Here is a 20,174-nt window from a genome sequence, read left to right on the forward strand (position 1 = left end):
CACATTACAGAGTTATCATGAGAGACAGAAAACAAGACTCAGATTCTGAAATAATGTCCTCCAGGCTTCTGAAAAAGAAGAAACTGAAATATTCATCTTAATCCTGTTCCACAGATTCCCAAGGAGGCTGATGGCTACAGCTTTAGAAGAAAAGGATTGTTACAACTGAAGCCTCCCCAAAAGAAAAAAGGTCCTTCCCCAAATCAGGATAGTATAAAATTAGTATTCATACAAAGATGGTATGAAAAGTGAAAAAGGAAAAGTGATAGTCACTCAGTCGCGTCTGACTCTATGTGACCCCATGGAGCCTGCCAGGCTCCTCTGTCTGTGGGATTCTCCAGGCATGCATACCGCAGTGGGTTGCCAAGCCCTCCTCCAGGGGATCTTCCCAACCCAAGGATGGAACCCATGTCTCTTATGTTTCCTGAATTGGCAGGCACGTTCTTTACCACTAGCGCCACTTGGGAAGCCCTATTCCTGGAGTAGCTCACAAAGGAATCCTTTCCATCCAAAGAGCTGCCTCTAAACAAAGTCTTTCTCTTTTGAGGTAGAGTTGTGGAAGGTATTCATTCTCCTGAAACCCAGCCCCCTACTAGTATCACCAGAGCAAGAGAATTAACAATTTATGGAGGAGTTTATCCCAGGCACTGGGATAAACACTTTACATACATTATTCTTGGTATCCTCATCTTAATGAGGCTTAAAAGTTGAGCAATTTGTCCAACGTGTCAGAGATCTAAACACAAGTTATCCAGCCCTGGAGTCCCACACGCAAGTCTGCTATATCACTTAGGCGATACAAAGCCAACTGGACTTTTTATTTTTTTTTAGATAAATTGTCCTCTTTATTAATAATTTATGGCTGTGCTGGGTCTTCAGCTCTGCTCTAGCTTTTTCCCTGTTCGCAGAGAGCAGGGCTACTCTCTAGTTGCAGTGCACTGGCTTCTTTTGTTGCAGAGCATGGTCTCTAGGGTTCGTGAGCTTCAGTAGTTGCAGCACATGGGCTCAGTAGTGTGGTTCCCAGGCTCTAGGACACAGGCTCAATAACTGCGGTGCATGGGCTAAGTTACTGCTTGGCATGTGGGATCTTCCCAGACCAGTAATCAAACCCATGTCTTCTGCATGGACAGGCAGATTCTTTACCACTGAGCCACTGGGTTTTACTAGTGAAATTACTCAATATGCCTACAGTTGAGTCTCCCCCCTGCCCCCTGCCACCCCATGCCCACTCCCCACCAAATTTAACTGTCCATTTGGGAAATAACTAATTCTGAAAAAGATTTCCTCAGGCCTGAGATAAGCCTGAAATCAAACTCTTTTAGATCCATCAAACTGAGTGACTCCTCTTAAACTATATATGGCAACGACATATAGCGGGCAACCATTTTCTAAAATATAGGGAAACCATGCATTCTGTATAAGAAACATTATTGCGCTTGTAAATCAGGCCTAAAACAACTTGCTGGGGAAACACAGGAAATTTCACAATTCCAGGTGTGGATTATTTACAATGCCCAGGCCAATCACAGTTTCAGGAAAACACAGCTTACAGCCATTAATCTCTCTAGTGAGCATCTGGAAGTCAGGCCCCTGATTTACTCACACAAAGAAAATCTGTCCATATAATAGGTGTTAATCAGCTTAACACCTTGTAGCTTCCTCACTAATTGAGGACTCCCCTCAATTAGGAGAGGTAAACATTACTTCAGACTCTCATGGGGAAGGAGAGCGTGCAGGAGTATAGCATTATGGTTCAGGGTTCACAAAATGCAATCACTCAAATCTTTCCCCCAAACTGACAAGCATATCAGCAGATTTCCTAACACACACCGAAGTGAAAGAAGGGGGACAGGGTAGTGACATAGCAAAGGGGCATGTTCTCTCTTTCAACAAGGAGAAAAGTAATTTGAAACTCCAGGAAAAATAAAAACACCATCCAAAGATGAGGCAATTTAAAATGTGGCATGAATTTGAGCAATTCACTCAGCTATAAGTGTTCACTTGTCCTGATCAATATGAAATGTCTCAAGCAGTACTTGGGTTGACTTGGAACCCACAGAGAAGAAATAAAACCCTAAACGCTATTTTGCTTCCCAATCAAAATAGTGTAAATAGTGCTTCTTGGTTTTTCAGCTTTTAAAAAGACAAAGCTTGCAAAGGCACAGATGCTTATAAAATGTGCTGTCAACTTGGACAATTTAATACTAAAAGCAGGAGGCTTCCCTGGTGGTCCAGTGGTTAAGAATCCACCTGCCAATACAGGGGACATGGGCTTGATCCCTGGTTTGGGGAGATCCCAAGTGCCTCGGAGCAACTAAGCCCATGTACCACAACTACTGAGCCTGTGGGCCCTAGAACCCATGCTCTGCAACAAGAGAAGCCACCACAATGAGAGGCCCGCACACCTCAACTAGAGAGTAGCCTCTGCTCTCCACAATTAGAGAGAGTTCTTGCACAGCAACAATGACCCAGCATCACCAAAAATAATAATAATTAATTTACAAAAAATAACTAAAAGCAGAGCTAACAGTTGGAAGGTAGAGGAGAAGTGGAAAAGAGTAAGGATAATTATACTATCAGATTAGACAATGAAAAGTTGATGGAAATTTTAAAAATTTTAATAATGATTATACAGTAAAATATAGCACATTAATTTAAAATGCCTTATTATAAAGGCATATAAAGATATATGTTTGTGAAATAAAAGAAAAATAACATAAACATCTTTTTGCCTGTTCACACTGTGCATGAGGTTCTTGCAGCAAGAATACTGGAGTGGTTTTCACTAGTGGACCACGTTTTGTCAGAACTCTCCGCTATGACCTGTCCGCCTTGGGTGGTCCTGCATGACATGGCTCATAGCTTCATTGAGTTACACAAGTCCCCTTGCCAGACAAGGCTGTAATCCATGAAGACTGGTGTACTGCAGTCCATGGGGTTGCAAAGACTCAGACATGACTTAGTGACTGAATGACAATAACATAAACATCGAAACTAAACAGACACCAAGAAGAATATACTACTTGATTATTTTAAAATAAAAATTGAAAGCAGGCAAGAAATCTACAGTGTTAGAAGTCAGAATAGTGGTAGGCTTTGAGAGAGACAGTAGCTAAGAGCAGACAGGAGGGGCTCCTGGAGAGCTGGTATTGTTGTTGCTTGATCAGTTACACAAGTGTGTTCACTTTGTGAAAATGCATTGAACTGTACTAACAGTGTCAGCCCTTTTCAGTTTGTTACACTCCAATAACAATTTTTAGGAAGAACAAAAAGGGGAGGGGAAGGAAGGGGAAGAGAAATATAAGTACATCAGATTGAGTACCACCAAATGTTGATAAGTCTGGAAGCCAGGGGAATAAGCTTATTTGTAAGAACTAAAACAAATATTGTCTTTACACATGACATTAATATTCTGGCCATGCTGATGACTTCTGGTAGCCCTGAGCAGACTAAGGATTCACACTCAGACTTCTATTTAGTTTGCACAATTATACCTGCCTGCTCAATACACATCTGTTTCCTTTAAAATATGTGCTAGTCCTGGACCAGTTCCACATGAATTTGGTTTTTTTGGAGGGGGGGGACTAACATGACAAAACATTTAAACAAGTGAGCTATTTGGTGTATGCTAAAAATAGAGCTCTATTTAGGATTTCCTCTAACTTACTACTTGCACTGGGTATTAAAAGGACCACATCAGGGAGTTCAAGAGCTAAAAAGACAAATGTAACGAATAAAAATAGCTACAAATAGTAACGAATAAAAACTACTACAAAGGGCAATTAGCTAGTCTAACAATTAGCAACAACAGAAAACAAATGTAAATAATAGAGTACAAAATATCTTCTTTAATCTTGCCACTGATGATACTGTTCAGTATTATAATTATTATAAACTATGATTCTTCTTCCAGAAATTGGATATAGTGTGCGTAATCAGAAATAGTTGAAAAATCATACCTCCAAAAAATCTTAGAATAGAAATTTAAACTTTATTCACCCCGATACATTTTCATTAACCTGATATTTAGATTCCTTTGTAGAAAGACCTGGTTTTAATATTCTATAGAATTCAACTCTTAATTGATTAATTCAAACTCCAATCAAGATGCCAACAATTTTTCTAGAAAATGACAAACGACTTCGGAGTACATGTGGAAACGTAATCAGATGTGACTAGCTATAAAAATTTCAAAACATGAAAAGCATTGACAAAGAATCTGCCTAAATATTAAAATCTATAAAAACGCACTGAAATAGTACAGCTCCGCCAGCAGAAGAGACAACTGATGGCACAAGAGTCCAACAACAGACTCGAGAATGTGATGGATTTTGGACATGGCATTCAAATCAGTAACGATAGATGATTCAATAAATTATGTTGGAACAACTGGCCAGCCTTTTGCTTAAAAAAAGGCTAACATCCCCCAGACTTTTTCATTTTCCTATTAATATGGAAATTTACAACACACACTTTATGCTAAAATCAATTACAGATGGATCAAAACACTAAAAAGTCAACAATCTAAAATGGGCAGCAAATGAAGAGGGCAAAGTAGCTAACTCGTCCGTGAACCCAGCTGCGTGGGAATTGCAGCGAACTAAAAAGCATCCATGCTGCCCCAGCTTTTCGTTCTTTCTTTTTAAACATCAAGTCTCCCTGGGGCAAGCTGACAGAGCAGATGTCTGTCTGCAAGAGGAAATCAGGTGGGAGTTTGGGAGTTCTGGCTGGGGAGAATTAAGTCTCAGCACACCTGAAAACTAATGGCACACCACTTGAGAAGTTTTCAATTAGAAAGCTCATGACTCCTCAAGAAGAGCAGGAGCTAGTTAGTCGATTCCATCTGAGGGGTGCTCTATGGCAATGCAAACCCCGTGCTGTTAAATTCTTCAAAAGAAGATGGAAGTCTAGATCGTTATGTAAAAATCATTGGCAGATATATATATATATATATATATATTTAGGACACTGTGAGAGGCCAAACAAAACCCATCTGTTGAGCAGATCTGCCCCACAGGCCACCAGCTTACAAGTTCTGATTTAAATGCAAAAAATGAAACCTTTCAAGTGCCAGCAGCGAACACATGACATTCTTGTCTCAATCGTGGAATAGGAAAGACCTTCCGAAGCACAATCAAAACCAGAATCCATAAAAGACCAAGACATTTAACTACATAACAATTTAAAACTTATGTGTAACTGAACATTATGAATAAGGCTTAAAAAAAAAAAAGGATGATAACAGTTTCCCCTCTGGGTCTAGCAGCATGTGGACTGTAGCAACCTGGCTCCCATGCCTTCCTCTGTGGGGGAGGAGAGTGCACCAAGTTTAACACCAGTACCGCCTGGACCACCTAGAGTACAGGAAGAGCTTCCTAAAAGAGCCAGAAAGGAGGAGGAAGTAGGAAAGCACTAGAATGGTGCAGAATCACAGTCTCCATCATCTATTACTCAGGAAATATTAACTGAGTATGTTTGAGTCTACATGTCTCCTACTTTCATAGGTATTTGAATATCTAACAGTATAAATAAAAACTGATCAGGGATATTAAGAATTCCTTCTGAATAGCAAATTGGTTAGTCTTAATAACTGCTTCAGCATACAAATATGCTGCCCACAAGGAACCCTGATCATATGCTATATGCAAGAAGGCAGTCAACTATGTGTACAGAGTTGGAAGGAGAGATGTTGATAGTTGTTAAGTATATCTGACAGAATTCCCTCCTCCAAGCCTCTCACAACAAGGCCGATTTCCTCATATTTGTGTTTCCGCACAAGCCAAACAGGTGCACATTTCCCCAAATCAGTGTGACCTGGGCCAGTTCCTCAAAGACAGAATTAGGATGCTTGATCTAATATCACATCCACATTAAAGAAATGAGTTACAAGACTCAGAGAGTACTAGATTTAAAGAAAATATGTAGCCAGTCTAACAGTTTTGATTTCATCCAGAGAAGACAGAAATTTTCATACCTTTTCCTACACCAGAGAGTCCATAAGTCACAAAAATAAAAAGGACCAACCTTATTCTTTGAAAAATTGATTATAAAATTCAACATCAAAGTATCTTTGCATCATGGACTTCATGGTTACCTGTTGCTGCTGCTGTTGACTCTTTCGGTAAACGCCATTGCTGCCAATTAGTGGAAAGTGATGAGTCTGCTCATCTGAAAAAGAAACAGCAGCCTGTGAACATCAGCACATAAATGTACGCTTGAACCGGAAGGCATCTTACTGGACACAGAACTCAAAGCTCTCATTGGAATAATAGACTGGTTCTTCACCAGCTCTCAAATTGTGTGAACAAACTGGCCGGCATACACCAAAGGCCAAATGCACTTTTAATTTTAAGCCTGAAAACAATTTCAGCCAAGAAAAAAATGTGCACACGTATGTTTATCATGAGGAGAGAGAAAGGAAATAACATTTCCCCAGTGTCTATTTTGTGCCAAGCCTTTAAAAATGACATTTCATGTAAACATTACAATACACTTGCAAGGTACATACTAATACCTCATATACTAAATAGCCCATTTTATACGTAAGAAAAGTGAAACTCAGTTTTAAGTAATTTGCCTAAGGTAATAGATTGTGTCAACAATCTCACTAGAATCAAAAGGGGGAAAGGTAAAAGTATAGACAAGAAAGAAAAGTTGATCTTCAAGGCTAAATTAAAAAGTGAGCCCAGTAAAAGCCAATCTTGAGCTTTTACTTCCACTCATAAAAGGCACTTAACCCCAAAGCAATTCTGGAGAGTTCTCTTAAAACAGTACTGGTTAAAAAAAAAAAGTTGTTATCCAACCTGGGCAGACTGGCCTTGGTACCTATCTTGTATATCTCTAGAAACAACCTTTCTCTCCCTGTCTAACACCATCAACAGCTGTTTCCTTTTCCCTTTCTTGTGTGTATTTGTAAATTTACTGCTCTTATCCTAACTTGCTTTAAATAGTTTCAATTTTTTTCAAACATCCTTAAGGCAAAAGGGTATGTTACTAAATTATCTTAGTACCAATTTAACAAACTATATGATACAAATGGAAATAAATACAGATGTTAAATGTGTAACAATTTTTAGAGTGCCTGCTACTTTAAGAGCTTAACTGTCATACTTTATGCCTGAGGCTGTAGAAACACTGGAACAGAGTCCTTCAGCACTATTCTGACTCTTGATAAGGTCTTTTATCTCCCCTCTCCATGACTACAATGTTTCCTTATTAGTAGATAACCATTTGTCAGTCTATCGCCTCCCCCAGAAAGAATGCAACATGGATGCTACAAACATTCTAATCAGACTCACCTTTAGTAGAGCTCTATTCAAGGTCAAACATGCTTTGGAGTAGGATACTCCTTTAGCTGGCTATAGTGGCCCTAGGCAAGTTTTCTAAATTCTCCAGATCAAATACCCATCATCACCCCCCTTTAAAGAAAGTAAGGGAAGTCACTCAGTTGTGTCTGACTCTTGGAGACCCAGTGGACTGAAGCTCACCAGGCTCCTCCGGCCATGGGATTCTCCAGGCAAGAATACTCGAGTGGGTTGCCATTTCCTTCTCCAGGGGATCTTCCGGACCCAGGGATCGAACCCGGGTCTCCTGCATTGCAGGCTTTACCCTCTGAGCCACCAGGGAAGTCTCCCCCTTTACTCTCTCTCAACCGTATACTTTGGGGAGGAGGGGGGAGGGGAAAGTACCTGGGCTTATGGGATACCAGTTCCCTGACCAGGGATTGAACCTGTGCCCTTGGCAATGAAAACAAGAGTCCAAACCACTGGACCATTGTCCCCAAACACACACTTTTGTTTCTCCTTCCTCCTTTCTCTTTCTCTACCCTCCTTTCCTTCTCCCTTCTCCCACCTCCCCTCTCTCTTTCTCAACATGAAGAGCTAGTAGTCCACAGCAAATAATCTCCCTTCTCCCACCTCCCCTCTCTCTTTCTCAACATGAAGAGCTAGTAGTCCACAGCAAATAATCAACAAAACAGTAAACGTTCATTTTGGCATTAATCTTCCTAACACCATGAAGGCTTCCCAAGAGTCCATGATAGAAAGAAAGTGAAGTTGCTCAGTTGTGTCCGACTCTTTCTGACCCCATGGACTGTAGCCTACCAGGCTCTTCTGTCTGTCCATGGGATTTTCCAGGCAAGAGTACTGGAGTGGGTGGCCATTTCCTTCTCCAGGGAATCTTCCCGACCCAGGGATCAAACTCGGGTCTCCCGCACTGTAGGCAGCTGCTTTAACCGCCTGAGCCACCAGGGAAGTCAGAGTAGAGTCCACGATGGTAGTCCCCAAAACAGTCCTCTCAATGAAGATGACCCACCTGTTAGCTGCTCAATAGCCAAGAGCACCTGCCCCAAGGCTGACTGCGGCAGAAAGGAGAAGGTGGGGAGCGAGGCTGTTGAGGGAGTCTCACCTGAGTTTCCCTGTTTGTTCATTTACTCACTGGGCCAACAAAAAAAAATTTTTTTTTTAAAGATTTTTGGGGTGTGGACCATTTTTTAAAGTCTTTATTGAATTCGTTACCATATTGCTTCTGTTTAATGGTTTCTTGGCCGAGGGGCCTGTGGGTCCAAACCCCCTGCATTAAAAGTCGAAGTCCCCACCCGTGGACCACAAGGGAAGCCCCCTGAGCCAACAAATATTTCCTGGGCATCCACTGTAAGAAGAGGGGAGTGAAGGAAATGGGCACTTGCCATCACTGAGCTTACAAACTACAGAAGGCAAGCAAAGATGAAGCATTCTATACAGATGTTCCACTTGAAAAAGTGTCATAGAAAAAAACAAAGTGAGAAGTGTGGAGGGCCAGAGAGGAAACGAGGTAAGGTGTTGCAATTTTATATCGAGTGGTCAGAGAAGGAAATATTTCAGCAAGGGCTTAAAGGAAGTGAGGAGCAAGCCAAGCTGAGCTGTAGTGAAAGATGGCCTAGCACTCAGGGTGATGAGGTGTCAGGGCTCATGTCAATGGTAATAAATGTACCACGCCAGTGGGAGATGCTGAGTGGGGGAAAGCTGGGGGTGGTGGCGGGGACAGGGGACAGGGAGGTCAATGAGCAATCTCCGTGCCTTCCACTCAGTTTTGCTATGAACTTAACTGCTACAAATAAATAAATAAAGGCTTTTTTTAATGGTCCTAGTGGAGAAGGAAATGGCAATCCACTCCAGTATTCTTGCCTGAGGGATCCCACGGGCAGAGGAGCTGGGCAGGCTACAGTCCATGGGGTCGCAAAGAGTCGGACACGACTGGGCAACCAAATCAAACAAAATCATCCTAGGAACTCTGAGACATCCAAGACAGAAGGAGTCAGCTGAATCCTGGGTCTTACGACTGGTTTCTTAGGCGGGTGAGTGAAGTACAAAGTGAAAGAGGCATTCTCTGAATGATCTGGCCGTAGGCACAACCCGGGACTTGTGTGTACAACTCAGACTCATAGCCCCGCATGGCGGCTCGATCCTTTCCACAGAGGCAAGGGCAAGGAGGCTGCATCACCACCAGATTATTGACCCATGTCTCCCAGAAAAGACCAAATTCAGCCTATCCTTCACCAACTCCCGGAGCTTGCTCAAACTCATGTCCATCAGGTTGGTGATGCCATCCAACCATCTTATCCTCTGTCGTCCCCTTCTCTCCTGCCTTCAATCTTTCCCAGCATCAGGGTCTTTTTCAGTGAGTCAGTTCTTTGCATCAGGTGGCCATAGTATTGAAGTTTCAGCTTCAGCATCAGTCCTTCCAATGAATATTCAGATACAAAGTTAGTTAGGTTAGAATGGAGGCTTACTGTAGTTAGGAAAGTTATGACCCTAAAGTGCTGCTAAGCAAGGTCATTAGTATATGCTTCAGTTAATGTCTCCTTCAAAGACTCTTTCTTAAAAATAGCCACATTTGTACAAGAAGGTTTGTCCAATAAAATGTTTGTAATAGCAAGGAAACTGGTAACAATCTAACACATGCCAACACAGAAAGGGTAAATTATGATACATGAAACACGGTGTAACATCATAAAGGTTTATCCAAACAAGATGCTCAGCAAAATGTACACTGTGAGCCAATTTGCTTGAAAAGAAAATGCTTTCTTTTGATATGTATGCATAACACACACCCTTAACACACACACACTCAACTGTTGATAGTGGTTTCTCTGGAAAGCAGCACTTTCATCTTTTATTCTGTATGCTATGAATCCTTTTATTATCTGCATAAACATTTTCTTCTCTAAGTATAATGGTTGGGGGTGGGGAACTTCCTCACCCATAAATACTGAAATCAGGTCTTCCTGAAGTCTTCATACATTTTTATATTATTTTCACCAGATTATAAAGACAAAGCAGAAAAATAAGTGGGGGTGGGGGAGCCAGTTTAAAATCCTCCCATTAAAAAAAGTAGGTAAGGGACTTCCCTAGTGATCCAGTAGTTAAGAATCTGCCTTGCAATGCAGGGGACATGGGTTCAATCCCTGGTCCGGGAAATAAGATCCCCCATGCCTCAGAGCAACCGACTGAGCCACAACTGCTGTGCCCATATGAGGCAGCTAGAGAGCAGGCACTCCACAATGAAAGATCCTAAATGACACAACACAGATTCTGTGTGCCACAACTAAGACCCGACAGCCAAATAAATAAAATAATTTTTAAAAATTTAAAGCAGGTAAGATTCCAACACGGCTCTATTTTAAAAAGAGTAATGCTGTACAGGAAAAAAAAAAAAAAGGGAAGCTTAAGCAAGACAGGTGATCACTTTGGACACATTAAGCCCTACCAGCCTCAGTGCTCCCACCTGTAAAATGGAAAAACAACCTATTTTACAGAGTCACCGAGAACAGTGCTTTATAAATCTAGCTAAAATGCCCAGTACACGGATGCATCATGGACATTCAGTACACAGCAGTTCTTATTTAAGTCAGCAATGTCGATCTTACCTTTTACGTAACTGACACAGACTGTTTCATGTAGGAATGCACTCTGTCAGATCTATTTAAATGACCCTTCCACAGTCCTTCCAGCCTCTTGCAATGCAAATTTATTCACAAATAAAAATGTCACATACATCAAACTGCTTTTCTCCCCAAAATAGAAGGAAAAACATTTCAAGTAAAAAAAAAAAAAAAAACCTTTTTTTTTTTTAAGTTTTAAAGACACTCGCACCATATACATATATAATTAATTACAAGGAAAGAAAAAGAGGGAAGAGGAATACAAAAAAAAAAGACTCAGGATATTTTCAAATATTCTGTTTTAGATAATTTTTTTTTTTTTACATTTTATTTGTACTTTATTTAAATTTACTTTTAATTGGAGTATAATTGCTTTACAACACTGTGTTGGTTTCCGCCATGTATCAGCATGAATCAGCCATAGGTATATGTATGTCCCCTCCCTCGTGAACCTCCCTCCGCTTTTAGGCCATTAAGTGCTCCCAAATCTAGCACAGTCCTGGGAATCTACTCTCAGGGGCCTTTGCGATGATGTTCTGGTTTAAAGGCCTGCTTTGCAACCTCCTAGCTATACGACCTCAAGGTCTCAGCCTTCTTCTTATCAGTAACATGGAGCTTTGGGGTTGTTGTAGGGTTAAATGAAATGGGTGTCATATTTTTAGCACAATGCCAAGCTCATGGTGAACATTCAATAGTAGTAGTTGTCCTGGTTATTTTTCTGCCAACCAAAGCACATGTTCAAGACAATCCATACATCAGAGAAGCTTTTCAACTGGACAAACAGCTGCTAAGTAGGTCTCAAAGCCCCATGACCATGACCCAGTTTCCAGAGGAGAATATGAGGAAAACAACTGCCCAGAGGCCTGAGGATGTCTGGTCTGGTCTAGTCCCTGGTCAGCTCGCCTTCCCCTTTTCCACACATACCCTCCAGGAATAACAGCCTCTTGGTAACTGGCAATGTGTCAGCGGTGAGTCATGGGTCATACACTGTTTTCATCTGAATTCTCCAGAACTCTACCCCAAGCAGCTCATACTCTCAGGGCCCCAAACTGACCTGATTGCCTACAGTTCCTTTAGCTGTCCAGCACCACATGAAGCCCTCAAGACATTCATATTGGAACACAATTTCCCCAACGACCTCTTCTCCATTTCAAACCCTTGTTTTCAAGGTGGTGGACAAGTCCAAACTCAAGTCCACATCCCATAGCTTGTTAGCTCCCTCCCATCATTCAGCTCAAATGACACATTCTCCAAGAGCCCTTCCCTGAATGCAGCAGCAAATGTAGCACTGATGTGCCTCCAACCAACCCATGTGCTATTTCATTATACTCTATATGGGTTCAGCACGTGTCTAGCTGCAAGTAATAAATGCTTGATTAACAGAGGCTTCTAATATTTCTGGACTTCCCTGGTGGCTTAGTGGTAAAGAACCTGCCTGCCAATACAGGAGATGTGGGTTTAATCCCTAGGTGGGGAAGATCCTCTGGAGAAGGAAATGGCAACTCACTCCAGTATTCTTGCCTGGAAAATCCCATGGACAGAGGAGCCTGGCGCGAGCTACCATCCAGGGGGTCACAAAGAGTCAGACATGATTTGGCGACTACACAACAATTTCTCGAGGCCCTGATGCTGGGAAAGATTGAAGACAAAAGGGGAAGAGGGCGGCAGAGAATGAGGCGGTTAGATAGCATCACCGGCTCAATGGACATGAATCTGAGCAAACTCCAGGAGACAGTATAGGACAGGGAAGCCTCACATGCCGCAGTCCATTGGGCTGCAGAGAGTTGAACAGGACGACTTAGCGACTGAACAACAGCAACAATAGCAAGTCTAAAGGAAGGTGGCTACTGGTATAATTTTAGCCATACAGTGAGGCCATTGGGAACTCTTGGCTCTTCCTGCTCAGTCACATTTAGTGTGCTGTCTCCAGGCACATCATCTCATGATGCAAAAAGGTGGCTGGTCATAATCAGACATCTTTTCAACATGCAAGGCAGGAGGAAGATGGGAGGAGGAAGGGGTGGCTATGTCAGCCGCATCAGGAAAGTCCTTCCCCAAACCTTTACTACCTGAAAACCAAAACGAGGTCACATGGCCTCCTCCAGCTTCAGGGGAAACAGGTAAATCAAGATACAAATTGTTATCACTGGCTGAGAACAAACATGATCTGTCACCTAAGGCTGTGCCCAGTGTAATCCCATGCATAATCAAGGTTCTCTTAGCAACAAAAAATGGGAATGAGCACTAGGGAGAAAAAGAACAGTGTTGGCCATGCCTATCTTTTCACAGTACTTACACTGTCTGAAATTAACTTCTGCTAAATAAGCAAATAAATATGTAAGTGTTGATGGCTCATACCTCAACAGAATGTAAGCTCCATATACAGCTTTACATACACATGCCCAGAGCCTGTATTTTAACATTACTGTCAACCTTCTCACATTAGGCAAGTATTATAGGTAGTAGAATATAGTAAGGATAGTCTAGGTTACGCTGGGTTTCCCAGGTGGCTCAGTGGTAGGAGACTCAGCTCCGATTGCTGGGTCAGGAAGATCCCCTGGAGAAGGAAACGGCAACCTATTCCAGTATTCTTGCCTGGGAAATCCCACAGATAGAGGAGCCTGGTGAGCTCAGTTCTTGGGGTTGCAAAGAGTCAGACATAACTGAGTGACTAAACAACAACAAGGTTATGCTATTGTGGCAAATTAAGCCCCACATGTCAGTGGCTTGATGGCACAAAAACTTATTTCCTGCTCATTTTTATGTTCATTGCATATGGTGGTGGTGGTGGGGTGGGGTGAGGGGTTACAGAGGAGGCAGAGAGCTTCACTCCACACTGAGAAGCCTAAGCTGGAAAAAAGCCAAGTTGGAAGCTCCATGATCTCAAAACGTGGCTGCCGAGCTTACTATAGTAAACGAGAGGTAGAGGGTCTCGTGAGAGCCACTTAAAGGCTTCAGTCCAGAAATACATGTTCCTCTCACGAACAGCCCCCTGGACAGAATTAGTCACGTGATTCTGTGTGACCTAAGGAGGTGGAGAGCATGTGAATGTGGGTGGTAAATGTTTCTGCCTCATTCCCCATGGAATGGTAAAACATTGTACAATGCATCATCCCTATTTTAGAATTTAGACCCATCAGAGAAATGTCTTGGAATGAACTTAAAGGGATACTCAGTAAAACAATTATTTCATCTTACAAGGCAATACTTACCATTTAAAACAAACAAACAATTTTTTTCCCCTTCAGGAGTAATAATAGGAAATACTTATGCAGCATTTATTATATTCTGCTTCAAGTACTTGCCAAATCATATTACCTTTAATCTACCCAACTACCCAGAAAGGGAGATACAATAGTATCTTAAACCCATTGTCTAAGGGAATGGGAGAGTGTCGGACACCAACTCTCCATGGGTCATTTCTGCATATTGTATAAGCAGAGGCAACAACCGTCTTTATTCCAGATGATCTTTAAGGATGCTTATATAGAGAACAGTCCTTGAAAAATATGTCTCCCTATGGAGCAAAGGGCAGGTGTGCTAACCGCCCATTATAAAAGATTAGGATTCCCTAAGGATGAGGATTTCTCTCCTTAGTGTTTATCCACTGTGTTTGCAGGTACCATCTGACTCTTTCCACATCTCCCCTCTTTGGAAACTAGGTCTTAGGGAACCAGTGTAAGAAAATGGTAATAGTCTGGCTATAGCCATTATTACAAGTAATAAAGCCATTCCCAAGAGTCCATGAAACTGTGGCAGGTTAGTTTTTGAGCTTGAAAGTAGGGTAAAATGTCAGAGCCTTCACAGTTCTTGACAAGAAGTTAAGTAATCTGCCTGAGGTCTGACAGCTAGAGTAGGTGGCATATCCAAGATTCAAGCCCAAGCTGTCTGGCTTAGAAACCATGTTTTTAAATTCTCTGCTATACTGCAGTATTCCTCAGAGTGTAATTCCAGAACTAGAAGCATCAATATCACCTGTGAACATGTTACAAGTGCAAATTCTTGGGCATTACCCCAGACCTACTGAATCAGAAACTGGGGGGGTGGGAAAGGGAAAGACATACGTGTATCTTAAAGGCTTTTCAGGAGATTCTGATGCTTACTATAAGTTTGAAAAACACCACTGTACTGCATATATTCACCATATCTATAAAATAGAAGGAAATGGTATGAGTATATCCTGATTTACATAGGGATTTGAGTTGACCTTTCGTAACCTGAATAATAGACTTGAAGCACTAACAGAGATGGTTCCTAAGCCCTTGCATTTAATTTTTAGGAAGGTAAGGGTCTTTATTTGGTGCAAATAAGCACTGCATATCTGTTTAATAGGGCTGCATATTCTCCTTTGGAGTCACAAATGTACATCCCAAATGCTAAATGAAAATACCTGTTTTTTTATTCCCATAACGATTAGAAAGAATTACTTAGCCAAGGAGAAACACTATTTATATTTGAGAGTCAAGCTGTAATTCTTGAAAAACAGGAAACCACATATCAACATGGCCAACACAGTGTACCACAGTAGAAAGGGCACCAGGCTTTGAGTCACAGAGTCAAGTCACTTAACTTCTTCAACTCAATTTCCTGATTTTAAAATGGAAAATGAACTCCAACTTCAGAGTTGCAATTAGGCTTAAATGATATGTCATGTGAATGCCATTGGTAAACAGCTGTTGTGCTACGTGCTTTGTGGACATGAACTCCACCTGCATGGGCTCTTTCTCTGCCTTAACCTGGGGTTATCAGTTCCTCCAACGCTCAGAGCACTGTCTGGCACTTAGAAGATACTGGATTCTCATAAGGTATCGGGAATGAACATGAGGTATTACATTAATGATGTAATTGATTTCTCTGGACTCCACTTGTCACAATAATCTCAGTCATTTAACAGGAAAAAGTTGTTTGAGCGAGAAATCCTTAGTCATGTTTTAAATGGGCCAGATAATTTAAGAAAATCAGCTGCTTTTCTTCCCCTGGAGAACACTACTGAAAGAGTTCTGTCCTAAGGCATAAGACAGAAACGCCTATTAGCAACCCTCTAGGCCTGAGAGCCTCATGGTTTCCCATCTACAACAATCACTTATGCTCTTATGAACAGCCAGGAATAAAGATGTGCACCTACAAAGAACTAGATATTTCATATCTACTTCTGCATGGTGGTAGAATTTCAGCAAACAGATGACAGGGTTTATGTAATCTCTTGTAATAAAATCTAATATTAATTCAGCAAATATTAAATAAGCTACTGCTGTGTCTAAGAAGAGACTGCTGGAAAGCCACGGTCAATTAAATATCATTGAGAATGGGAGTCATTGTTGACTTTACAATTTAATGAAAAATATAATTTATTTACAAAACTTTCCATGAGTATGGTAAATGCAGTTCCTTAATTTGAACTCTGTAACATACTTTCTCAATCTCCTGAAAAATTTGTTAACGGTATAGTCTTAAAATAGGGGAACTCTGGGCTTTTACCTTCAACAGAAATACTAAGATAGCGAATGAATTCAAGGACCTCTTTCAGGGTAGAGATTCAATAGTAAGAATTTTCTAGCTATGATGCCATAACTTAAGGGACATCTGCAGGGTATATTGTTCCCTGTGTATGTCTTATTACAATCCAGATATTTATATATAAATTAGTTCTACCCTTTTCACAAGTGACAGCACAAATCTATCAAGATTTGGAATTTTAATAATGGACTAACTTCATAAAGTCAACTTACTTGCATTATGCAAATTTGATCAATGAAAGCACAAATTACAGAGCTGAGCATGAAACTCCTTTCGTTTGCATCTTAAAAATATGGAAAACAAGTTTGCCTTTCCCATGTTTTTTTTTTTTAATCCATCTTTTCAACTCCCAAAGCACTATAACTTCAACTAAACAATCACATGGCTCCAGTGACTTATAAACATTCCTAATAAAGATGCAACTCACATATATATGTATCTTAGACGACTCTTCCATGTAATCAAAGCCAAATTAAGCAAGTATCTTAGTCAATAAAAATAACTTTTAGCTCCACTAACTCCTTGTAAAATTCAGTTAAACAAATAGGAAACAGAAGAGAGAGCCAGTTTTGACATAGTCTAACTACTAAAGGTCTCATAACCTCACAATGAAACAGTGACTTCTGGTGGCAAACAGTGACTTCTGGTGGAAATGCATGCATATTTTACATCTTTTAAGAGAAAGCAATGTTGAAAATCACCTCTTTACTCTTGCCATAAATTCTCAGCCCCTTGATGATTTCTGTATTCAAAATTAACACAATGTAAGTCTTGAAAATCATATTTTTAAGAGGTTGAAGAGTTAAGAGCATTTTTTAAGAGGTTGAAGAGTTAAGCAAATGCCAAATGCCAAAGACACTACAGAAATTCAATTGCCACAGTGAATGAATAGACATATTAATTTTGATATGTAACAGTTCATTTCCTTCCTGCAAAGGGTCCACAGCAACACACCTCCAAGTTCCATATCTCCAGCCACATCATTGCTGTCAGTTCTATTTAGAAAAAGACAAGAAGGCGGGGGGGGGGGGGGTAAGGAAGTCCCCAATATTTAAATTCATTTTGTTCTCCAAAAGCTTGTGTCCCACTCTTCAATACCTTTTTGTCCTAAAGTGACCAAACGTGTCTCAAATTCTTTCCTTGGTCCCCTCTCTCCTCAGCTGAATTCAAATTAGCTTTTTAAGTACTAGTTATCTATTCTCCTACTTTCTCCGTTCCTTCATTCTCTTGGGTCATTATCTCTTAGTTCTCTCCATTCCTCTTCTGCACATTTATCTTCAAATACAATACTTTCCGACCTTGGCAAACAGACACCACCTCTAAATGAAAGCAGACAAACCATTCAGAGTTTTCAACTCTCCTGTGAATTTCCAGAATATCCACTCAAGGAACCCTTTCCACTAAAGATGAAAGGCAAGCTAAGGAAATACATTAGACAGAGGAAGTAAACATTGAAACAGGGCATGCCTAGGTATTCTTAAGCCTCTAAGCAGAACTAGACTCCCAAGTCCCAAGGTCTTTCTTTTTCGTGACTTCTATCGCTACTCGATCAGGTAGGTCCGGGAGCGGGGTGGAGGGTCCCACCACCACCCGTACCTTCTAGGGTCCCACCACCACCCGTACCTTCTACCACCTCTGCATGACCTTGCTCTGAAACAATCTTCCACAAGCAAAATCACCCACATTCTCAGGCCGGTCCCTTGTCTGGGGTTTCTGTGCCTCAATTACTGAGCTCTTTTCACCTGCCAAGCGTCTCAAGGAACACCCATGGGTCTTCGCCTTAATGTACGGTTTCGCCTTTAAGTTTTAAATCTGTCTGGTTTCTCGTTGGTAGGTCATCCCTTCTCCCCGCCCCCACCCCCTCCTGCAACGTGCACCAACTGGGTTAAGATTATCCTATCCCACTGTTTCGTTTTGTTTAAAAAAAAACTTCGTCTGCAAGGCCTTCCCCACCCCCACTTCGACACCCCACCCCAGAGATGGGCTCCCGGAAGACCGGACTCATCTCCACCTCCAAAGCCAAGGGTCTTCCCAGGGCAATTTACATAACAATAAGGGGTCTGTGGAAACTCCAAGGAGACTAACCTAGGAGGAAAGTCGCAAGACCCTTGCAGGTCCCTCGCAGCTTCATCAACGTAACTCCCAAGCACCTTAAGGTAAAGGATGATTCCTGTAACGCTCCAGGTCCCCTCCCTCCTAATTCGCCGACCCCGGCGTTCGCAAAGTCGGAGGGCTAGCGTGTGGCAGTCAGAGGATCAGACATCAAGAAGAATGTATCACCGAGGGAAATTAACCAGTTCCACGCTCTGCAGACGCCGTCTCCCTCTGCGCCAGGAGCAGGTCTCAGAAGGTGCCTCCAACTTTTCCCCTTCCTCTCTAGAGTCTGAGGACCACCGCCGCACACCTCCATCTCGATCACAATTTGCGGAGATTGGAACCACTAATCTCTCTCCTAGACGTGGGGCGGGGGGCGATGAAGGGGGGAGGGGGCCTCGTAACGGAGGAGAGAAAAGCCCCGCTTTTACCACCCCCCCCGGAGAAACTTCTGGGACTCTATTACGCAACCCCGGGACCAGGTTCCAATACACGAACATCTTTCCGCCAGACGCGGGGCGCACCGGCAGACATGGGATTCGGTGGAGTGAGAGAGGTGGGGAGGACGACGGGTCTCTTCCTGCGCTCCCCTCCCCAGTTTTTCTAGACGCTACCTGCAGGGGATTGGTAAGGGCGGTGGAGAGCTCGGCGTCTCCCTCGCCCGTTCTCCCCGAAGGTTCCCACCGGAAAAGTGGGAACGCCAAGCGACTTGAGTCAGCGTGCTGGGAAGCCGGCTGCGAGGCGGGAGAGCCGGGGCTTCCCAGAAGTCAGCGGCCGCGGCGCCGGGACCAGGATGACCCCCCCACCCCACCCCCCCACCTCCAGCTCGGGGGAGCGGGGCGCAGGATTCCGCTCACCTTCCAGACCTGGAGTCCTCCAGTCTCGGCTTGCGCGCCCTAGCCGCCTCCGCCCGCCCCTGACCTGTTGCGGTGAGGAAGGGGCGCAGGTGCGGGGAGCGCGGGGCGCTCAGCGACGGCTCGCGCGGGACCCGGCGCCCAGCCGCGGAGGCGAGAACGCAGCTGTGCCAGCGACGCGCGCGGGCGGCGGCCGAGTGCGCAGGGGCCGCGCGCTCGTCCGCTCGCTGGCTGGCTAGCCCCGCGCGCCGGCGGCCCCGGAACGCCCGGGAGGCGAGGCCCCGCCCTCCCCCGGGAGGCCACGCCCCACCCCGAGTTTCTCGGCCCCGCCCTGCCCACGCCCTCTCGCTGGCACCACCCTGATGAGAGGAACTGCGCGGGCCCTCCGCGGGAGACCAGTGGGAGGACCCAGGGCCAGCAGCCTCTCGGAATGAATACTGCAGTGACCGGACACCGGCAGCGTGGGTGACCCTGCCCCGGCCTGGTGTGGGGCACCACAACCCTTTCGCTTTGCAGCGAGAATGAGCTTAGGGTCAAGTTTTGACTAAAAGTGTCAAGGAGTCTTTTCTGCAGTCTCCTATCCTTTAGAAAGGCGATAATAACTAACATCTGGAGAGGGTTTAACGGTTTGTAAAGGGCTTTTCGCACACAAGCCCGGCTCATCGTCATAACAGCCGCATAAAACAGACACAGTATTGCTGCCATCTCCCAAATAATGAAACCGAAGGGGTAAAAATAAATAGTGTGCCCAGTGTCCGCAAGCTAAAAAGTGGCACGAGAAACCAGGC

The 20,174-nt window shown here is 43.1% G+C and overlaps 1 protein-coding gene across 10 annotated transcripts in view; it reads right to left on the reverse strand.

Annotated features, from left to right (window-relative positions):
* The window catches only part of AFF1 (ALF transcription elongation factor 1), a 198,940-nt gene extending 179,317 nt beyond the window's left edge, over positions 1–19,623 (reverse strand). For all 10 annotated transcript variants that reach the window (XM_081580924.1, XM_081581046.1, XM_081580912.1 and 7 more), the window contains exons 1-2: positions 19,390–19,623; positions 6,095–6,168 (exon numbers count right to left, since the gene is read on the reverse strand). In XM_081580924.1, the coding sequence (XP_081437050.1) occupies positions 6,095–6,132 (38 nt within the window). In that variant the 5' untranslated portion in view covers positions 6,133–6,168; positions 19,390–19,623. The remainder of the gene's footprint in view (positions 1–6,094; positions 6,169–19,389) is intronic.
* Between the last annotated feature and the right edge of the window lie 551 nt (positions 19,624–20,174).

This window comes from Giraffa tippelskirchi, chromosome 1 (assembly GCF_054371585.1).
Source record: "Giraffa tippelskirchi isolate mGirTip1 chromosome 1, T2T-mGirTip1v1.2.pri, whole genome shotgun sequence".
Lineage (NCBI taxonomy): Eukaryota > Metazoa > Chordata > Mammalia > Artiodactyla > Giraffidae > Giraffa > Giraffa tippelskirchi.